Below are 23,291 nucleotides of genomic sequence, written 5' to 3'. Positions count from 1 at the left end.
TTCTTTGAAAGATACATATTAATGTGTGCCATTGCAATTATTTGATTTTAGTGAGGTTGATACACAGTCATAGCCATAAATGCAATTGAAATATTTGTCATTGAAATGTATTTCCGTATTTGGTCAAGTATTTTCATGCCGGTGCATACAGAGTTTTTTTATCACATCTATTTCTCTGTTGGTATTAACTCCCTCAGAAACTGTTATTCAAATTCTGGTAGAAAGCAGCAGCCTGAGGGCCGTGGGTTTCTTTTGGTTTATACAGGTTTATATGGATTTATGTGGGCTGATTGAAAGAAAATTGACAAAATAGTGGCGCCTGTTCTGTCTCCTTGTTCCTATTGATTGGTCACCGCTCCCATCTGCTCCCGTTAAACCGTTTATTTCGCACTGTCGCAATCACTTCGGTAATATTAAAAGGTGACTCCCATGTTGCAGGATGAACAAATATCAGTTTAGACGGATTTTTATTGATCTCTTGGGCATTTTAGGGAATTGAAGATGTAGCGTCATTTATAGCCCAATCCATACACACATGCGCGCCCAAATGTTACTGTAGAGGAGGAACTATTTCCATGTGTGTGCGCTTGTTTCTGCCTCCTTTAAGCTGCAAACCTTGGGGAACACTGCACTGTAAACAAGAGGAACTTTAATCTGTGTGTTGAGCATCTCCTTACATTGTCATAATTGAATGATACTGAAAAGTCCACTCTGTGTCTGCGTGCTTTCTTCAAGTGCTTTGGCTTGAGTTTACAAGTGAACTGGCTTTTCTTCTTTTTTTTTTATTGATTTTTGGCCTGCAGGCAGCAACAGTCTTTGAACAAACTTTTTATTTGGCATCTCATTTCTGACAATTCTTATAAAGGGAGACATCACTATGTGCATTGTTTGCAATAATAACATTACATCTACACTTGATTTGCTAAAGAGCTGATCGGAATGAAGATTGCATCAGGTTATGAAACATGAATATGCATGTGACTTAGAATCAAATGTTAAGGAGTGACTGACAATTCTTATAAAGCAGGCATCACTATGTGCATTGTTTGCGCTAACATTACATCTACACTATTTTGCTAAAGAGCTGATCAGAATGAAGATTGCATTAGGTTATGAAACATGAGTATGCATGTGACTTAAAGGCCTACTGAAATTAGATTTTGGGGATAGCAGGTCCATTCTATGTGTCATACTTGATCATTTCGCGATATTGCCATATTTTTGCTGAAAGGATTTAGTAGAGGGCTTCACGGTGGCACAGGGGTTAGTGCGTCTGCCTCACAATACGAAGGTCCTGCAGTCCTGGTTTCAAATCCAGGCTCGGGATCTTTCTGTGTGGAGTTTGCATGTTCTCCCCGTGAATGCGTGGGTTCCCTCCGGGTACTCCGGCTTCCTCCCACTTCCAAAGACATGCACCTGGGGATAGGTTGATTGGCAACACTAAATGGTCCCTAGTGTGTGAATGTGAGTGTGAATGTTGTCTGTCCATCTGTGTTGGCCCTGCAATGAGGTGGCGACTTGTCCTGGGTGTACCCCGCCTTCCGCCTGATTGTAGCTGAGATAGGCGCCAGCGCCCCCCGCGACCCCTAAAGGGAATAAGCGGTAGGAAATGGATGGATGGATGGATTTAGTAGAGAACATAGACGATAAAGTTTGCAACTTTAGGTCGCTAATAAAAAAGCCTTGCCTTTACCGGAAGTAGCTGACAATGTGCGCGTGACGTCACTGGTTGTAGGGCTCCTCACATCCTCACATTGTTTATAATGTGAGCCTCCAGCAGCAAGAACTATTCCAACCGAGAAAGCAACAATTTCCCCATTAATTTGAGCGAGGATGAAAGATTTGTGGATGAGGATATTGAGAGTAAAGGATTAGAAAAAGAAAAAAAAGGCGATTGCAGATGTTATTACACACATTTACTATGATCATTCTGGAAAATCCCTTATCTGCCCATTGTGTTAGTGTTTTAGTGAGATTAAATAGTACCTAAAGTCGGAGGGGTGTGGCCACGGGTAGGTGTGTTTACCCAGTGTCTCTGAGGCAAGTCATGCGGCTGGAAGCTCCGCTGATGTCGCCGGTAAGAGCAAACTTATTACCACAATTTTCTCATCGAAAACTGCTGGTTCACATTTGGTCGGGATCCATGTTCGCTTGACCGCTCTGATCCATAGTAAAGCTTCGAATTCGGGAATTTTAAACAAGGAAACACAGACTGTGTTTGTGTGGCTAAAGGCTAAAAGCTCCCACCTCCATCTTTCTACTTTGACTTCTCCATTATTAATTGAAAAAATAGCAAAAGATTCAGCAACACAGATGTCCAGAATACTGTTTAATCATGCGATTAAAGCAGACTACTTATAGCTTGGATCGGGCTACAATCCAAGACGTCAAACGCACGCGTCATCATAAGAGTCATCATACCACGACGTTTTCAACAGGACACTTCGCAGGAAATTTAAAATTGCAATTTAGTAAACCAAAAAGGCCGTATTGGCATGTGTTGCAATGTTAATATTTCATCATTGATATATAAACTATCAGACTGCGTGGTCGGTACTAGTGGGTTTCAGTAGGCCTTTAAAATCAAATGTTAAAGAATGAAGTGAATTGTGAAGTGAATTATATTTATATAGCGCTTTTCCTTAGTGACTCAAAGCGCTTTTCATAGAGAAACTCAATATCTAAGTTACATTTAAACCAGTGTGGGTGGCACTGGGAGCAGGTGGGTAAAGTGTCTTGCCCAAGGACACAACGGCAGGGACTAGGATGGCGGAAGCGGGTATCGAACCCGGAACCCTTAAGTTGCTGGCACGGCCACTCCACCAACCGAGCTATACCGCCCAGGGCAAAGAACAATGCAGGATTGTAGCATGAATGTGACTGACCTAACTCACAAGCCGTCTGTATCTTTTTCAGCGGCACAGGGCGAGGAGAGAGAGTGTGCCTTCACGGACCAGCTGCAACAGTGGGAGGTGGAACGAATGGCAGGGGGCGAGGGCCGGGTCTCCCCCGAAAACACCTCCATCCGATGTGCCAAAGGCAGCCACTGCTTTGGCCTTTGGGAGAAAAGTCCTCCTGGTGAAGTGCGACTTGTTAAACAAGGTATTACACCTCAGCCCACCTACCAAATTAACATAAAGGCAGATTAATATGCCATGGTTGCAGTGGTTCACTTGACGTTGTTTTCAAGCCTAAAATGTATCTAACACAGTGAATCTAGCATCTGCCAATGTGACTGACATTGACTAATTTCTTAGTTTTTAGTTTTAATGAATTTCAAAAAGCTCTGAACATTTTTTATTTTTTTTTTACATTTTCACTATGCAGTATATTGTGCGTAATATTTTGAAGACAAAAAATGGATTCCATTTTGGAATGAAGTTTTAACACAGGGAGGTCAAACCTGTGGCCTGAGAACGGGTTTAATCCAACCAGAGAGATGAGTTTGCTAATTTTAACATTTAGCTGCATTTTTGTTGAAAGAAACGGATGTCGCAATAGAAATTATGTTAGGCAAGCAAATGGTTTATACCGGGGCCTAACAAACAGTAAAGCGGAGCTGCGGTTCCTCCGCTTTAACCCAAATGAAACGTAAAACATGCCATATTACGTCTTCTGTTTCGAACATATCGTGCGTAGACGTCATTTCCATAAATCTCTCCTTCAAAATAGAGAAAAGTAAACGCAAAGTGCACAGTGTTTCTAGAAAAAAGATCATCCTCCTATTAATTCATAAAAGGGAATGGGAAACCACATATTTTTGTAAGCAAGTTTTCTTTATAATAAGCATCAATAAAACAAAGCTACGCCCAAAGCTCACGCATAAGCACTTAAATAAATAAATGGTTGTACTTGTATAGCGCTTTTCTTCCTTCAAGGTACTCAAAGCGCTTTGACACTACTTCCACATTTACCCATTCACACACACATTCACACACTGATGGAGGGAGCTGCCATGCAAGGCGCCAACCAGCACCCATCAGGAGCAAGGGTGAAATGTGTTGCTCAGGACACAATGGACGTGACGAGGTTGGTACTAGGTGGGATTTGAACCAGTGACCCTCGGGTTGCGCACGGCCACTCTCCCAATGCGCCACGCCGTCCCTAAATATCGTCACTTAAATAACATCATGAAATTGTCTCCCAATAGATGTGACGTCTGATATTGATGCACTTTGTGTAAGCTAAAATGTCAGGTTATAGGAATAAACTAAACAAATATTAACCCCACTTAGAAAGTTGCATGAGACACTGCACCTTGGTATAGTTCAGCGAAAATTTAAAGAAACTAAATAGTGTGTGATTTACTCCAATACTGTGAGTCTCTTAAGTTTATCTGCCTGGTTTGTTGAAATTGTTCATGCATTGCTTAGCTTTTATTTTTATATCAGTACACAGTGATGCTTACAAGGCAGAGATAGTGACTCAACCATCTTGAATAGTTGGTTTGTTGAGTTAGCACATGCTTAATATGTGGAAAAGACAAATGAGGTATTTGATACCTAGAGGAGTTTTTATTTATTTTGTAGTTTCTTCAATCCCAGATAAACTGTGACTAAGGGTTGGACGACTATGGCAGGAATACCAATCCCGATTTATTACACGATTATTCATTGATCTGAACTTTTTTGTATTTATTGTACCACCAAAACTCAACTTTAAAAATAGCCAATAAACCACAACAAATACAATAATGGTAATGGTAAATGAATTGTACTTGTATAGCACTTTTCTACCCTTTATTTCCACATCAATCAATCAATCAATGTTTATTTATATAGCCTTAAATCACAAATGTCTCAAAGAACTGTACAAACCACTACAACTACAGCATCCTCGGAAGAACCCACATAAGGGCAAGGAAAACTCACACCCAGTGGGCAAGGAGAATTCACACCCAGTGGGACGCCAGTGACAATGTTGACTATGAGAACCTTGGAGAGGACCTTAAATGTGGGCAACCCCTCTAGGGGACCGAAAGCAATAGATGTCGAGCGGGTCTAACATGATACTGTGAAAGTTCAATCCATAGTGGCTCCAACACAGCCGCGAGAGTTCAGTTCAAAGCGGATCCAAGACAGCAGCGAGAGTCCCGTCCACAGGAAACCATCCCAAGCGGAGTCGGACCAGCATCGTAGAGATGTCCCCAACCGATACACAGGCGAGCGGTCCATCCTGGGTCCCGACTCTGGACAGCCAGTACTTCATCCAAGGTCATCGGACCGGACCCCCTCTGCAAGGGAGGGGGGGTCAAAGGAGAAAAAGAAAAGAAGCGGCAGATCAACTGGTCTAAAAAGGAGGTCTATTTAAAGGCTAGAGTATACAAATTAGTTTTAAGGTGAGACTTAAATGCTTCTTCACATTCGCCCATTCACACACACATTCACACACTGACGGCGGGAGCTGCCATGCAAGGCGCTCACCAGGACCCAACAGGAGCAAGGGTGAAGTGTCTTGCCCAAGGACACAATGGACGTGACTAGGAAGGTAGAAGGTGGGGATTGAACCAGTAACCCTCAGATTGCTGGCACAGCTACTCTACCAACTTTGCCATGCAGTAACAAAACAAAAAAAAACCTATAATTTATTAGCGCATGCCTACTTTTACCGCCGGGTCAAAGTCGTGACGTCACGAGTAACGCTTCCCCTGTAGTCATTTCCAAAATGGCGGGGGAGTTTTTTTTTTTGCTTTTACAATGTGTAAAACGGGCGTCTTGTTCCACAGCCATACAGATCACACTGATGGTTGTGATATAAAACAACTTGTCTTAAACACTCTTACTTATATGCGCCACACTCTGTGAACCAACACCTAACACATTTCTGGAGAACATTAGCTCTGTAACACATTATAAACACAACATAAGAATTTTTCAGAATTCCAATGCATCCATGACTCTTGGCTAAATTATTTTTTTTTGTTTTAACTGTTTTTAATTCCGTTTTTGTTTTTTTTTTACGTTTATTTTTCCACCATAGATGGTGTGTTTTGTGTCAACATTTTCTTAGAAAATGTCTCCTAATTACAGTGAATGCACAAATCATATTATTATTATTGGTGTAACAAGGACAATTTTGACCAATATTTAAGGTCAAAGCATAATAAATGTGTAAATGTATCAATAAGTGCTTTAAGTTCATTATGTATATGAAAGTTACTTTTTGAAAGCTTTAGACCAGATGTGACGCACCCGGCTATTATTGTTAATGGAAAGAAGTGTGCCGTGCTGCTGTTCTCAGCTTAACGAGCAAAGAAAAAACTTTACGCAATAAAGTCACTATTATGTCAATTTCCCGGATATCATTTTGTGTTTATCAGCGGATTCTGTTTTATTGGCCAATTATATGACTTTGTCACACAATTCGTGGGAATCATATGCCTTTCTTTTTATTGTTGAGTTTAGTGATTATTTATTAGCACTGCGTCAAATAAAAAGTAGTAACCATGATGAGAGCCCAAACTTCGAGTATACGTTGTCTTTTTTTAACTCATATGCTCACTCATCCGTTTCACCATCACAAACTACAGAATTTGCATGCACGTTGCACAGCCATTAATCTTTTTTTTATTGTTATTATTATATTTTTATGATCATGAATAATCGAAATCGCAATCAAAATTGGATTAATTGACCAGCCCTATTGTGACTTACCGTTTAATGGCTTTGTACATACACTGAAATTAAGTGTAAATTAATGCGTTATTCATGATGTTTTTGAAACCGCACCAACTTTTTTCTCTGAATTTTCAACTAACTTTGAAGGTGTTTTTAAGAGGATTATTTCATTTTCAGAATAGCCGCCGGGCATCTAATATGCACCTGCCTTGAATTACTGCCGGGTCGAACTCGCTCCCCAAATTTATTAGCGCATGCCTACTTTTACCGCCGGGTCAAAGTCGTGACATCACGAGTAACGCTTCCCCTGTCGTCATTTCCAAAATGGCGGAGGAGTTTTTTTTTTTTGCTTTTACTATGTGTAAAACAGGGGTCTTGTTCCACAGCCATACAGATCACACTGACGGTTGTGATATAAAACAACTTGTCTTTAACACTCTTACTAATATGCGCCACACTGTGAACCCACACCAAACACATTTCTGGAGAACATTGGCTCTCTAACACATTGTAAACGCAACATAACAATTACCCAGAATTCCAATGCATCCATGACTCTTGGCTATATTATACACCCCGCTAGCACAAAACTCCGCCCCATTCCCCCCTCTCCGTGCGCCGGTTGGGGACGCGTGTATAATATAGCCAAGAGTCATGGATGCATTGGAATTCTGGGTAATTCTTATGTTGCGTTTATAATGTGTTACAGAGCCAATGTTCTCCAGAAATGTGTTTGGTGTGGGTTCACAGAGTGTGGCGCATATTAGTAAGAGTGTTAGTTGTTTATATCACAACCGTCAGTGTAAAAGGTATGGCTGTTGACCAAGTATGCATTGCAATCTCATATGAGAAGCAGCGATATGCATGCGTCCGACCAGCACGCAGATAGCATGGTGTAAAGGTGGGCGCGATGACATGATGTAGAGCAGTGGTCCCCAACCACCGGGCCGCGGCCGCAGAAGAATTATCCAATTTTTTTATTATTTTTTTTGTATCACATATTTTTTTACTGCATGCCATTGGTAAGCGCAGGGGTGAGACGAGGTTTTAAAATTATTAAAGCCTGCTTACTTTTACCGCATGCTTTGAATAAGCGCTGGAGTGAGAAGAGGTTTTAAATTAATTAGCGCCCCAGCGGCTATTCAAGGAAATACGGTATGCTTGTTCTATTTTGGGCCAAAGTAAAACAAAGAAAACAATATGAATTTGTGGTAGTTGTATTAATAAGGTATTATGCCATAATTCCACCAGTCCCGCCCAAGTGGGAATAGAATATCCTCCTTGCGCCCCCTTAAATGAGTTTGACACCCCTGCTCTACATAATAAAATGTGAAAAAGTGAAGCACTGTGAATACTTTCCGGATGCACTGTCATTTTAAATAAAAAACATTGTAAAGTGCACCAAAATTCTGTGTTTGTAATTTCGCAATCCCAATATTGTTTTTGTTTCCACCTCTGATCAGGTTGCTGGACCCACCTTGGCGACCACCAAGATTGTCGCGATGACCGCTGCGTGGTGACCAACCTGCCTCCACAGATCCAAAACGGGACATACCACTTTTGCTGCTGTGGCAGTGACATGTGCAATGTCAACTTCACAGAGGATTTTTTGACACCCAGCCCCACAACTGCGCAGCCCATCTGTACGTGAGCATGCACTTAAACACACTTACTGACACAATAACAATCTACAATACACCAACCCACAACCCACATTTAATTATAATTTAACATGCTGAAACCAATCCACTCTTTGTTAACATACAGGGAATCTCATTTATGTCCATATGACAATTGGTCATACAATTAACCAAGTCCTGGTATGCAATGTTCTTATTATTAAAACGTGCCCTCCAAAACAACTTCAAAACCATCCGTTTCATATACACACTGCAAGTAAATGTATAGTGTATTGTTATGAACAGACAAGTTCATAACAATATGTAATATGTACAATATTTACCATATTTTGGACATTTGTAGCAATACTGGAACTTCTTTCCTCAGCGCATTTATTTCCGTTTCCATACCAAGGCACCTCCGACTTCTGGCAACAAATGTGTGTTCATACTTCTGGAAACAAATACTAGTGCAGTGGTTTTTAACCTTTTTTCAGTGATGTACCCCCTGTGAACATTTTTTTGATTCAAGTACCCCCAAATAAGGGCATAACATTTTTAGTTGAAAAAAATAGATAAAGAAGTAAAATACAGCACTATGTCATCAGTTTCTGATTTATTTAATTGTATAACAGTTCAAAATATTGCTTCTTTGTAGTGGTCTTTCTTGAACTATCTGAAAAAAAGATATAAAACAACTAAAAAAAGAATAAAGATTTCTACACATAGAAGTAATCATCAAGTTAAAGCGCCCTCTTTGGGGATTGTAATAGAGATCCATTTGGATTCATGAACTTAAATCTTTAATTAATTTCTTAACAAAAAAAAAAATCTTTTTATCACTATTTATGGAACATGTCCACAAAAAAACTAGCTATCAACACTGAATATTGCATTGTTGTTGTTTTTTTTACACAGTTTATGAACTTACATTCATATTTTGTTGAATTACAAACGTATTATTCAATAAATATATTTATAAAGGATTTTTGAATTGTTGTTATTTTTAGAATATTTAAAAAAAAATCTCAAGTACCCCTTGGCATACCTTCAAGTACCCCCAGGAGTACGCGTACCCCCATTTTAGAACCACTGCACTAGTGTGTTCCATTCATGGCAGACTTGGTACCAGACAACAAAGAGGACTAATTTTTGGACAAATGAGGATTTACAACCTTATCTTTTTGAAGCTGAATATACAGAGGATGAATTGCTGCTTATAGAAGCAAACACGAACAGAGGGTGAAACGTTGGAGCAGATGGGAGCACAGCACAGAGAGTCAGTCACGCCGCAAATATGGAACTTTGAGCCAACCTATGCCGATATACTGTAAATGAATTGCTTACCAAAATCATCTGGAATCGTCCCTGGCCAGCTTGACCAAATGAACAACTGTCCATGGAGTGAGTCACTATAATGCTGATCATGATACAAGCACATCACCGTACAACTACAGTACATACACTGTTGAGCTAGCTGTGTACAAACAAACCATGGAATAATACTTTACACATATTATAATTTGATTGTTTGTGTTTCAGTTAGCACAGATTGGTGTCCTATCGCATTGTTTTGTGCATTACAAACTCAGTTGTTGACATAGTAGCTAGCTTACCTCTTGCCGCAGCTAGTTTATGGCTAATGCCGTAGCATGGCAGTGTATTACTACGGAAGAAAAACACTTTTGCTGTGTTCGCTCTTACAATAATAATAATGTTGCTACAGCTTGTTTATTATACAGGTTATGGAATGTAAATGGGGGATAGGTTGATTGGCAACACTAAATTGGCCCTAGTGTATGAATGTGAGTGTGAATGTTGTCAGTCTATCTGTGTTGGCCCTGCGATGAGGTGGCGACTTGTCCGGGGTGTACCCCGCCTTCCGCCCGATTGTAGCTGAGATAGGCGCCAGCGCCCCCCGCGACCCCAAAAGGGAATAAGCGGTAGAAAACGGATGGATGGATGGAATGTAAATGAAGTATTCTTGGTGAGTTTTGAATGCATTTTTTTTTATTATTATTTATAGGCGAAATAGATAGATAGTACTTTATTGATTCCTTCAGGAGATTTCCATCAAGAAAATTAAAAAAATGGATTGCTCCCGTTAGTTGCATTGCTAGCCAACTACAACAAGCTGATTATTACAAGTTAAAAGGCAAAAAAACCTGTCTTCTTCTCTCTCATTAGGTTTGTGAACAAAAGGCAAAATAAATTTAAAAAAGGGCAGTTTCTCCTTAAGCAATACAGGAACCTATTTTCTTAGCGCATTCATTTCTGTGTCCATACCAGTGCACTTCCGACTTCTGACAACTGTTTGTTAATGAAGTACTTAGGATTCTGATTCCTACTTCTGGGAAAAAAAAACGCGTGTGTGTTCTCAGCATGGCAGACTTGTTAACAGACAACAAAGACGACTATTTTTTGACAAATGAGGATTCACAACCTTATCATTTCAAACCAGAATATTTGGAGCATGGACTGCTGGTTATAAAGCAAGGACATGAAATGTTTTAGCAGAAGGAAGCTGGTAGAGTGAGGTCGACGTGACTAGACACTGTAATTGTGGAACGTGGAGCCAAGCTATGCCGAAAAATGATTGCCTGCATACTCAAAATTAAATGGAAACGTTCCCGGCCAGCTGGACCAAACGGACAACTGTTCATATAGTATTGATCATAATACATGCAGCACATCGCTGTACAACTACAGTACATATGTTGTCGAGCCAGCTGTGTACAAACAAAACATTAGATGTGGGCTAACACTTTACAGATGCTGTAATATGTATACATTCATGTTTTTGAGTCGGTACCGATTTGTGTCCTATTACATTGTGTTGAGCATTACAAACTCAAGAGAAATTCAGGTGCTGATGCAGAACCTGGCTAACGACTAATGCCTTTGCATGTCGTCGCAAGACAATGTGTTACTACGCTAGCAAGACAGTTCCTCAAAGTTTGCTCTTCTAATAACAATCTAATAACAATGTCGCTACAGCTTGGTTAATATACAGGTTAGGGAACGTAAATTAAGTGTTGTTGGTGGTTTTTAGATGCATTTTTAAAAGTTTAGAGGTATAATGGATTGCTCCCGTTAGCGGAATTGGTCGATACTAGGGGTGTGGGAAAAAATCGATTCAAATACGGATCGCGATTCTCACGTTGTGCGATTCAGAATCGATTCTCGTTTTTTAAAAAATCTAATTTTATTAAATTTTTTCATTTTTTTCATCAATCCAACAAACCAATACACAACAATACCATAACAATGCAATCCAATTCCAAAACCAAACCTGACCCAGCAACACTCAGAACTGCAATCAACAGAGCAATTGAGAGAAGACACAAACACGACACAGAACAAACCAAATGTAGTGAAACAAAAATGAATATTATCAACAACAGTATCAATATTAGTTATAATTTCAGCATAGCAGTGATTAAAAATCCCTTATTGACATTATCATTAGACATTTATAAAAAATTTTAAAAAAGAACAATAGTGTCACAGTGGCTTACACTTGCATTGCATCTCATAAGCTTGACAACACACTGTGTCCAATATTTTCACAAATATAAAATAACTCGTATTTTTGGTTTGTTCAATAGTTTAAAAAAATTTACATTATTGCAATCAGTTGATAAAACATTGTCCTTCACAATTATAAAAGCTTTTTTGAAAAATCCACTACTCTGCTAGCATGTCAGCAGACTGGGGTAGATCCTGCTGAAATCCTATGTAGTGAATGAATACAGAATCGTTATGAATCGGAAAAATATCGTTTTTGAATCGAGAATTGCGTTGAATCGAAAAAAATCGATATATAATCGAATCGGGACCCCAAGAATCGATATTGAATCGAATCGTGGGACACCCAAAGATTCGCAGCCCTAGTAGATACCTATGACGAGCCGATTGCAAATTAGAATGCACAAAATAAAAAAAATTGTGCGTTCTATGGAGAATGGAGAAGGCATTCGACCGTGTCCCTCGGGAAGTCCTGTGGGGAGTGCTCAGAGAGTATGGGGTATCGGACTGTCTTATTGTGGCGGTCCGTTCCCTGTACGATCAGTGTCAGAACTTGGTCCGCATTGCTGGCAGTAAGTCGGACACGTTTCCAGTGAGGGTTGGATTCCGCCAAGGCTGTCCTTTGTCACCGATTCTGTTCATAACTTTTATGGACAGAATTTCTAGGCGCAGCCAAGGCGTTGAGGGGATCCGATTTGGTGGCCACGGGATTAGGTCTCTGCTTTTTGCAGATGATGTAGTCCTGATGGCTTCATCTGGCCGGGATCTTCAGCTCTCACTGGATCGGTTCGCAGCCGAGTCTGAAGCGACCGGAATGAGAATCAGCACCTCCAAGTCCGAGTCCATGGTTCTCGCCCGGAAAAGGGTGGAGTGCCATCTCCGGGTTGGGGAGGAGACCCTGCCCCAAGTGGAGGAGTTCAAGTACCTAGGAGTCTTGTTCACGAGTGGGGGAAGAGTGGATCGTGAGATCGACAGGCGGATTGGTGCGGCGTCTTCAGTAATGCGGACGTTGTATCGATCCGTTGTGGTGAAGAAGTAGCTGAGCCGGAAGGCAAAGCTCTCAATTTACCGGTCGATCTACGTTCCCATCCTCACCTATGGTCATGAGCTTTGGGTCATGACCGAAAGGATAAGATCACGGGTACAAGCGGCCGAAATGAGTTTCCTCCGGCGGGTGGCGGGGCTCTCCCTTAGAGATAGGGTGAGAAGCTCTGCCATCCGGGAGGAGCTCAAAGTAAAGCCGCTGCTCCTCCACATCGAGAGGAGCCAGATGAGGTGGTTCGGGCATCTGGTCAGGATGCCACCCAAACGCCTCCCTAGGGAGGTGTTTAGGGCACGTACAGCTGGTAGGAGGCCACGGGGAAGACCCAGGACACGTTGGGAAGACTATGTCTCCCGGCTGGCCTGGGAACGCCTCGGGATCCCCCGGGAAGAGCTAGACGAAGTGGCTGGAGAGAGGGAAGTCTGGGCTTCCCTGCTTAGGCTGCTGCCCCCGCAACCTGGCCTCGGATAAGCGGAAGATGATGGATGGATGGATGGAAAATAAAAAATTTGTTTTCTTCTGGTCTCTCACAAGGATTGTTAGTGTTAGGCAAAATTCCAAAATGTAATATGATCGCATTTAACTGTCTATATACACATGAATTTGTCCAAGATTTAGTATAAGAAAGATACAGCCTCTGTAGACGTTTAGCCTTAGTGTATAGGTACAGACTTGCAGCCTATGGCGTCTGCTTCCTTTTTCTCGTCTGCCTGCTTAGTCTCCTTATCGCGCGGACAAAACACGGTGAGCCCGTTGATCTCGCTATATCATCTGGAATGTTGTGTTGCTGGGAAAGTCACTCAAAACAGATGCCACATGAGGACTGGGAATGGGTACATTTTGTATTTGAACTGATACGGTACCATTTCCTGGTACCTGAAAATAGGGATCTTTAACCATTAGCTGTATTTCCCCAAAGTCACGCACAATTAGCAAGGAAAGACAATGTTGAAGAGTTCAGTATTTGTTTGAAGGGCAATGTACACGTCTGTTCAAGTAAACTAAGTGCTTATTCTTCTTGTTGTCTCCAGCAACCTTAGCAGTTAGCATGTATTCTTGTCGCCTGTTGCTCTCTTGCTTGATGTGTCACATTTTAAAAATTGTTAATCTGTTGATTATTCTTTTTTTTAACAGTAGCTGATTAGGGCAGCGAAAATCCATCAATTAAAATCGTTTAACCTATTTAGGAAAAAAATTAAAAAATTTATGTTGCTGCTTTGATTAATCACTTGAGTTTGCCTAATAAAAATTGATAAAACCTGGAGCTTTAAATTAAACGGACGTTGTTTCCGCACAGCGGCTGCATTAGAGTGCACAGGAAAGTGGTGGTGTGTGGGTGATGTGATGTGTGGCAGCGAACAGCTGATATTTTTTTCCTCTTTTTTAATGCACACATGTTAAAAGTACAATTTCAGTAGTGATGATTTGCATTAATTGAAACAAAGAATAAACGAGGTAAAGCCGAACTGAGACTATAAGTGTGTTTTATCTGATTACTTGACTAATCAAACAAAAATAATCAGACTACTTAATTACTAAAATAAGCCATAGCTGCACCCCTACTGATAATAACTAAGCTTTCCAGTTGTTAAATATGTTTTCCTTCCAAGTCTTATTTGTAAGCAAGCCAAAAAAATATTTTTTTCCAGATTTTATATCACACATTTTTGTATAACACAACTTGAATCCACTTGATCAACACACTGGGTTTTATGTCTACTTCATGAAGTCCAAATTTTTTTTTTTGTAAAAAGAAAGAAAAAATACTGAATGAAGTTAAGGCAAACAACCCTTTTTTAATTGTGCCTATCATTCACAATCATTATGTAAGAACACTTTTAAAAAATGTTTATGAATTCTGAATAGTAAGTTAATGCGATCAAAAGTCAGCTTTCAATGGAGCCTGTGGGTGTTGCTCTATTCTGCCTATACCGCCCTTAAAACAACATCAAAAACACCTACGTTCAGATTTTATTTACAAGCTGTAAGTATATATGTGATGTGTAACGGGCACATTTATAATAACATTTACTACTTACGTGTTTTGCCCATTTTAAGCATACACAGCACATTAATTTAAAAAATGTTTGCTTTCCCCCACCCCACATCATCCCTGATTATTATTCACTGCAGGCTTTATGACAACCAACAAACATAATAAAACATCACTTACTATACAATTTCGGCAGTCATTAGAATGCCTACTGAAAGAATTTTTATAGTACCGTTTAGATAGATGAAGAACTACTTATGATCTTTGTGAAAAATAGTGAGTTGGGACCAAGCATTTTTTTGTCTCATTTGCACCATTGCCTGGTCTAAATTGGATGCCAAAGCTGACCGATTCGTCGGAATAGGTTCTCATCCTTTTACTATTCAGCTGAGAGGCATGATTTATGATCTATAATAAACTTCCATGATCAAGGAAGCGAGAAAGCATAGAGGACCTCCCATTGGCTCCGTCGTAAGCAGAACAGCTCACGACTTATATTTGGGAGTGAGAATGCATTTAAAAAAATGGTTGTCAGGTTTTCCGTAATCAAGAGTAAACGATGGGAAAAATGTAAAAAAAAAAAAAGGGGGGGGGTCTGTGGTTTATTTGTACACAAATGTGTTTGGGGTTTCCATTTCCTACCACTTATTCCCTTTTGGGGTCACGGGGGGTGCTGTTTGGAACCCAAATACTGAAAATACCCAAATATTAATGTTTTGCTTAATTTATCTGACATACTTACAAGCAGACACTACAGTAGAAGATCGTAAAATTACATTCTCTGAGCTCCACCCTCAGATCAATTAATTTATTGTAAACGTTGGACTACACCCAACTGGTCAGCATATGATGCTCAAATCTTAGGCAAACGACCCCACTTTTTTCTCTGCCCTTTTGCCCCCATCAATTAATAACTGTGAACTGCTACATTCATTGGCAACCTGCAATTCATTTTCCCTACTTCATATTTGACATTTTGAACATTTTTTTTTTACATTTGCAGTGTTTGCACAATTGTTTCCCTTCATATATTGTACATACTTTATCAGAATCAGCTTTATTGGCCAAATATGTTTAACCCACAGGGAATTTGACTAGGTAGCCAATGCTTCTGCACTTTTTTTTAATGTTATTTTTATATTATATACAATTTGCATAACACCGCGGAAAGAGGGATTTTTTGTTGCTCTGTGTGTTTTGGACACATGGCCAAAATCAGATTTTTTTTTAGATCGGATTTTTTACAGCTGACTGTTTGTATTGCAAGTAAAATGTGATTTTTATCAGACTCCAGTGTAAACACACACATGTCCTAATGTGGTCTCGTGGCATTTCAAACAGGCAAATTCCCAGATAATGTACATGGCAAAAATCGAACCGATTTATACGATTGGAGACAAACACTAGTTTAAAAACTACAGACCTGTTTCTCTACTTCCAAAATGTTTTAAAATAATTGAAAAATTCATGAAAAAAACGAAACACTCACAGACAACCAATACGGATACAGAGCCAACATCTCAACATCAATGGCATTAATCGAAATAACGGAAGATATCACAAATGCAGTAGATAGTAAAAAATGTGCTGCTGCACTGTTTATGGATTTAACAAAAGCATTTGACACAATTAATCACAGCATCTTAATAAACAAATTAGAATGGTATGGTTCTAATTTGGTATTGAACTGGGTAAGAAGCTACTTAACCAACAGGAAGCAATACGTGAAGATAGGGGAACACACTTCCACAGAGCTGAAAATATCTTGTGGCATACCTCAGGGATCAATACGCGGACCAAAATTGTTCAATCGCTACATAAATGACATTTGTAAAGTTACAATGGACTAAAAGATTGTATTATTTGCAGATGATATAACTGCATTTTGTTCAGGAGAGAACACACAGAAGATAATACAAATAACAGAAGAAATGAACAAATTAAAAAGACGGTTCAACAAAAACCTACTATCTTTGAATCTTGGTAAGACTAAAATAATGCTATTTGGTAACAGTAGAAGGGAAAGTCAAACACAAATACAGATAAACGGAGTAAATATTGAAAGGGTAAAATGAAACACAAACACGACACAGAACAAACCAAAAGTAGTGAAACAAAAATGAATATTATCAACAACAGTATCAATATTAGTTATAATTTCAGCATAGCACTGATTAAAAATCCCTCATTGACATTATCATCAGACATTTATAAAAATAAAAATAAAAGAACAATAGTGTCACAGTGGCTTACACTTGCATCACACTGTGTCCAATGTTTTCACAAAGATAAAATATTTTTGGTTTGTTTAATAGTTAAAACAAATTTACATTATTGCAATCTGTTTATAAAACATTGTCCCTTACAATTATAAAAGCTTTTTAAAAAAAATCTAATACTCTGCTAGCAGGTCAGCAGACTGGGGTAGATCCTGCTGAAATCCTATGTATTGAATGAATACACAATTGTTTTGAATCGGAAATATATCGTGTTTGAATTGAGATTCGCAGCCCTAATGAACGCTGTTTTAAAAAGGCAGCAGGAGTAAAGCTGAATTCGGTTGTACTTTACTGAAGTATTTATCAATGTACTCACATTTATTTTTTTGATCAAGCCTCATCCACAAATCCATGAAAGTCCTCATCTTCTGTGTCCGAAATGAACAGCTGGCAAGTTCTCCATCAAACCCGCCAGATTCACTCTCGTCATTTTCAAAGTCAGTCTTGTTGGCCATTAGCATAGCAAGCTAGCACAACAGTGAAAGCCGACTTCTCTTGTCCCGTTGTGCGTATCGATTCTATACCGTGCTGGTCCCCTTCTTCTCCAGTGTGCTTCACTGGGATCATGTTGGAGATGTGTTTGTCCGCAATTTTTTTGATTTACAACGCACATAGCAGCACTATATGCTCACTAGGGGAATGTCTTTAGCGTCCTCTTGTACCTGAAACCTTCACCCTATAAAGGCCTCATGCTGTCCTCAGTCCCGTCCGCTTTTCCTCCATACAAACAGCGTGCCGGCCCAGTCATATAGCATATATGGCTTTTGGAACTCAGTGCATACACAACAAGAGATAAGAGATTCGATAAGGAATCAGTTCAAGCAGAAGATTCGATAATGGGCTCGAACTCGATAATTTCTTTACAAACATCATCCCTACCACTCTGGCATGTGAATAATAGTTTTTCCACAAATACTGAATGTGAATCGCAGCCTGAAAACAAATATTTATTAATGTTAAAAGAAAAATCAATGGTGAAAATATGTTTTCCTGCCCTTTTGATGTTATCTCAACTTAAACATGAACAGATGTTTTTTTATAAACCCTTTATTGTCAAAATAAACAACTCCCTACCTTAATAGTGTTTTATATAACAATTTAAACACAGTTTGCCTACAGACTTATACATCCAAAGCAGTGGTTCTTAACCTGGGTTCGATCGAACCCTAGGGGTTCAGTGAGTCGGCCTCAGGGGTTCGGTGGAGCCTTTGCCACGGAGGTAAAGACACATCCGACTTATCATGTAAATAAAAACTTCTCCCTATCGACGTATTATGGATACCAACAAATGTTCCTTCTAATTTTTCATCTGATTTGCAGGTTGTTTGATTGATCGATTGAAACTTTTACTAGCAGATTGCAAAGGAAGAAAATACATTATATGAATCAGTACAGTTTACACAGTACAGTACATATTCTGTACAAATGACCACTAAATGGTAACACCTCAATAAGTTTTTCAACGTAAATCAATTCATGGTAATGTGTATAAGGTGTGTAATTTGTTGTGGGTTCATGTACGGTGTTGTTTTTGTTTTTTAAACATGTTGATGTTCATGCACTGTTCATTTTTGCACCAGTAAAAAAAACAAATGACTTTTTCTTAAATCTGAAAAAAAACAAAACTTTTATTTTTCACTAAAGAAGGGTACAGGAATGGGGGTATGAAACTAGTGGGGTTCAATGCCTCCAACAAGGTTAAAAACCACTGATCCAAAGGCTTTGAAGATAACAAAAACTATTTAACGAAATTGTGCAAAGGGTAAAAATGTAAACAAAGAAACCTGAGAATAATTATTTTTTGCAGGTTTAGTGCCCAAAAGTAATAGCTGTACTTGGGTGAGCGCAGCTAAGGTGGTCCACATTGGTCTGCCTACGGTCCATATTAAAAAAAATCCAATAATCTGCCATACTGTCCAGGTGACTTTTCCTGTTTCATCGTCACTTTCTCCGCTTTCTGTAGTAGTCATTTTTAGTGTCTCTTCTCACTCCATGCAAAGAATCACCCGAAAGACACTAGGATGGCACAACCAAACTTAATAGTTGATACTGTTACATAATTGGCTTTAGGCTCGTCAAACACACTGATCAAAGTCTGCATTTAGTTAAAAGTTTAAAGAGGTACCGACAGTTATTTAATTTTTTTTTTTCAATCAGGTTGCTACTGTTTGCATTCGCAGTTATTGTACTGAGTTTCAGTACCCGTTATGTTGGCTAAAAAGCGAGCTGCAGGCTGCGAATGCCCGCCCGGTCACTCTGTTGATGTAAGTCTTGAATCTAAAACTCTGTGACCTAGGAGTAAAAACACAATTTAATCTATTTTTACACAATTGCATCACTGAGTCCTAAACAAGCAATAATTATCTCTTACACAAATTGCTGCAATAATGTGAGGCTAAAATAAACCACAAAATATAAACTGCCGACACCCACAAAAGGCAAAGTAAACAGACTGAAAGCACAATGGGTTTTTTTCTTCTGTAAATACCAGTAGACTTTGTTAAAACTTACTATTTTTCATCATTCACTTTTAGAGCTGGCCTTCCTTGTACACTGAAAAAAGTTACTTTTTGGTGCTGTAAACTGTATTAGAGTAACTGTCATAATTCATACCTAGTATTTTTAACATTCACTAAGAACTAGAGTTTCTTAAGTAAAATGTTAATTACTGTAATACATGAATTATGTGGGAAGAGTATGTTTATTTATGTTTCCTCATACTATTTAAATGTTTAATAGTTGTATGTACATAAACCTAAAAATATTACATAAACTTTACTCTGAAAATCTAGTGTTTTGAAACGCTTGCACGACGACGCATGCGCACAGCACGACAGGGTCTGGCCGACTGGCTCTGCTCCGGCCTTTAGGATCACTTCACAGAGCACTGCAAGGTGGCATCATGGGTAATTCTTATCTTGCGTTTATAATGTGTTACAGAGCCGATGTTCTCCACAAATTTGTTTGGTGTGGGTTCACAGAGTGTGGCGCATATTAGTAAGAATGTTAAAGTTGTTTATATCACAACCGTCAGTGTAAAAAGTATGGCTGTTGAGCAAGTATGCATTGCAATCTCATATGAGAAGCAGTGAAATACATGCGTCCTCCGGCATGCAGACAGCGTGGTGTAAAAGTGGGCGCGATGACATGTTTTAGAACAGTGGTCCCCATCCACCGATGAAAAACAAGTAGACTTTACTTAATTTGTTTATATGAATATAACTTAAAACTTGGATGTAATAAAGTAACTGTTACTTAATATATTCACAACTGTTATGTTATATGGTAAGTAGAATTTACTTGATACTGGCAAGTGAGTGTTACTTGATATTGCAGCATTAAATTTTACTTAAATCATTTGAGTGCAAATACTTACAATAATTTTTTAAAGTAAATCTTATGAGTTATTTTTTTCAGTGTACACATTATCAACATTGAAAACTGACTTTGCACAAACATACATTACAGAGGCCAAATTTTGCACTTGCATTTATGGTTTAGATGCCATCAGACTTTGCCTCTGGAAAGCAGTCAAGCAAAGAAGGAATATTGTCAGTAGTTCCTTTCCCAAGTTAAAGTTAAAGTACCAATGATTGTCACACACACACTAGGTGTGATGAAATTTGTCCTCTGCATTTGACCCATCCCCTTGATCACCCCGTGGGAAGTGAGAGGAGCAGTGGGCAGCAGTGGTGCCACGCCCGGGAATCATTCATGGTGATTTAACCCCCAATTCCAACCCATGATGCTGAGTGCCAAGCAGGGAGGCAATGGGTCCCATTTTTTTTATAGTCTTTGGTATGACTCAGCCGGGGTTAGAACTCCCAACCTACCGATCTCAGGGCGGACACTCTAACCCCGGAGTCACCTACGTGGTGCCCGTAAGGACCAGATGAGTCGCCCGCTGGCCTGTTCTAAAAATAGCTCAAATAGCAGCACTTACCAGTGAGCTGTCTCTATTTTTTAAACTTTATTTATTTACTAGCAAGCTGGTCTCGCTTTGCTCAACATTTTTAATTAAGAGGGACAAAACTAAAATAGAACTTGAAAATCCAAGAAAACGTTTTGAAGACTTGGTCTTCACATGTTTAAATAAATTCATTTATTTTTTTACTTCGCTTCTTATAACTTTCAAACAGACAATTTTAGAGAAAAAATACAACCATAAAAATGATTTTAGGATTTTTTTTTTAACACATATACCTTTTTAACTTTTAAATTCCTTCCTCTTCTTTCCTGACAATTTATATCACTGTTAAAGTAATTTGTTTTATTGTAAAGAATAATAAAAAATGTTTTAATTTAATTCTTCATTTAAGATTCTGTTTTTTCGACGAAGAATATTTCTGAAATATTTCTTCAAACAAATTATGATTAAAATTCAAAAAAATATTTGTCTTTGTTAGAAATATAGCTTGGTCCAATTTGTTATATATTCTAACAAAGTGGATTTTAACATTTTTAAAGTCATAGTTAAAGTACCAATGATTGTCACACATACTAGATGTGGTGAAATTATTCTCTGCATTTGACCCATGACCCTTGATCACCCTGGGAGGTGAGGGGAGCAGTGGGCAGCAGCGGTGCTGCGCCCGGGAATTATTTACGGTGATTTAACCCCCAATTCCAACCCTTAATGCTGCCCACAAGCAGGGAGGTAATGGGTCCCATTTTTATAGTCTTTGGTATGACTCGGCCGGGATTTTAACTCACGACCTACCGATCTCAGGGCGGACACTCTAACCACTAGGCCACTGAGTAGGTAAACATGTCATCAAATTTCTCAAATTAATCTTAATTATGAAAAATTACTAATGATGTTCCATAAATTTAAAATTTTTTCAAAAAGATTTGAATTTGCTAGTTTTTCTCTTCTTTTTTTCAGTTGAATTTTAAAGTCGGAATATATTTCTAAAAATATGTATCTGTTTCTATATATATTTATTGTGAGAAATCATTAAGATGATGAGGGTTTCCACAAAGATAAATATCATTGATTATTAATAATAACATAGAGTTAAAGGTAAATTGAGCAAATTGGCTATTTCTGGCAATTTATTTAAGTGTGTATCAAACTGGTAGCCCTTTGCATTAATCAGTACCCAAGAACTAGCTCTTGGTTTCAAAAAGGTTGGTGACCCCTGCTTTAACCACTAGGCCACTGAGTAGGTGAGTGGTAAATTAATTGCAGAGTTTTGACAAGGTGGCAGCAGCTCATCTCCTCACCTAGAGTAACGCGCACATATACATTCTTTAAAATGTAGAGCATCTGTACTATCAGTAGGCGTTCAGGTTGGAGACAAATCAAGTGATGTAAATTCACAAGGAAAAAAAGTAAAGATATTGGATTCATCAAAATTGTGTGGTATTCAAATGTATTGTTACTTGCTGAAATTGTGTAATATGTCTAAACAAGTCAAGAATGTGTCTACCTATTAAATTTAAAATCCATCTCCTCACCTACAAAGTAAATCATGTCTAAGCAACATTTTACCTTGTAAAGGGTTTTATTAATCTAGTAGAATGCTACGCTCCCGTGGCCGACTTTTACTTGAGTTTGCAATCATTTTGCAATAGGAGCTTTTCCTTATTAGGCTTCTCCATCAGAACAGATGGCAACCCTACAAAGCCCGGATTCTGTTCGACGTTGAGTCGTTCTTTGCCTCTGTATCTAAGAGCTTGCTCATGTGGGTTTCAGTAGACCTGATCAATCAATATATGAAGAGCCTTGAGAAAACCTATTAAATGAAATTAACTTGAATCGGCTCTACTTGCTGCCATGTGCGTACTCTTGGTAATGGAACACGCACATGTTGCAATTTATTTATTGCTAAACCATGAGCAAGACAAATACTTGTTTTTTGCCACTTTTCCAAAGGCAGTGTCTGATGCCTTTTGAATTATCAATAGTGAAGAAGATTGTGGTTTTCAAATGCTTCTTTGTGCAAAGCAGTGTCAAGTTTTTAATGTTTATAAGTCGGGATGTCACAAATCACGTACTAAAATTTTAGTAGTCTGTACTAATACCTGAATTTTTACTATTTTGTTACTTTCAAGAAAAAGAAAAATAAGCCCATGTACTTTTAAATTCACAAAAGTATTGAAAACTGTTTCGAACTGGTGGGTATTAAAGGTCACTGTACTTCAATATCTTTTGCATAGACATTAAATTGCAAGATGTAAATAAACATTAAAAAAAGGACAGTGGTTGTA

At 38.8% G+C, this 23,291-nt stretch overlaps 1 protein-coding gene across 1 annotated transcript in view; it reads left to right on the top strand.

Moving 5' to 3' along the window:
- The window catches only part of LOC133555183 (bone morphogenetic protein receptor type-2-like), a 109,781-nt gene that overhangs the window by 42,031 nt on the left and 44,459 nt on the right, over nt 1-23,291 (top strand). The window contains exons 2-3 of the mRNA XM_061904738.1: nt 2,917-3,102; nt 8,081-8,260. Coding sequence (XP_061760722.1) covers nt 2,917-3,102; nt 8,081-8,260 — 366 coding nt within the window. The remainder of the gene's footprint in view (nt 1-2,916; nt 3,103-8,080; nt 8,261-23,291) is intronic.

Source organism: Nerophis ophidion, linkage group LG06 (assembly GCF_033978795.1).
Source record: "Nerophis ophidion isolate RoL-2023_Sa linkage group LG06, RoL_Noph_v1.0, whole genome shotgun sequence".
Classification (NCBI taxonomy): domain Eukaryota; kingdom Metazoa; phylum Chordata; class Actinopteri; order Syngnathiformes; family Syngnathidae; genus Nerophis; species Nerophis ophidion.
This window is presented reverse-complemented; position numbering and strand designations above follow the sequence as displayed.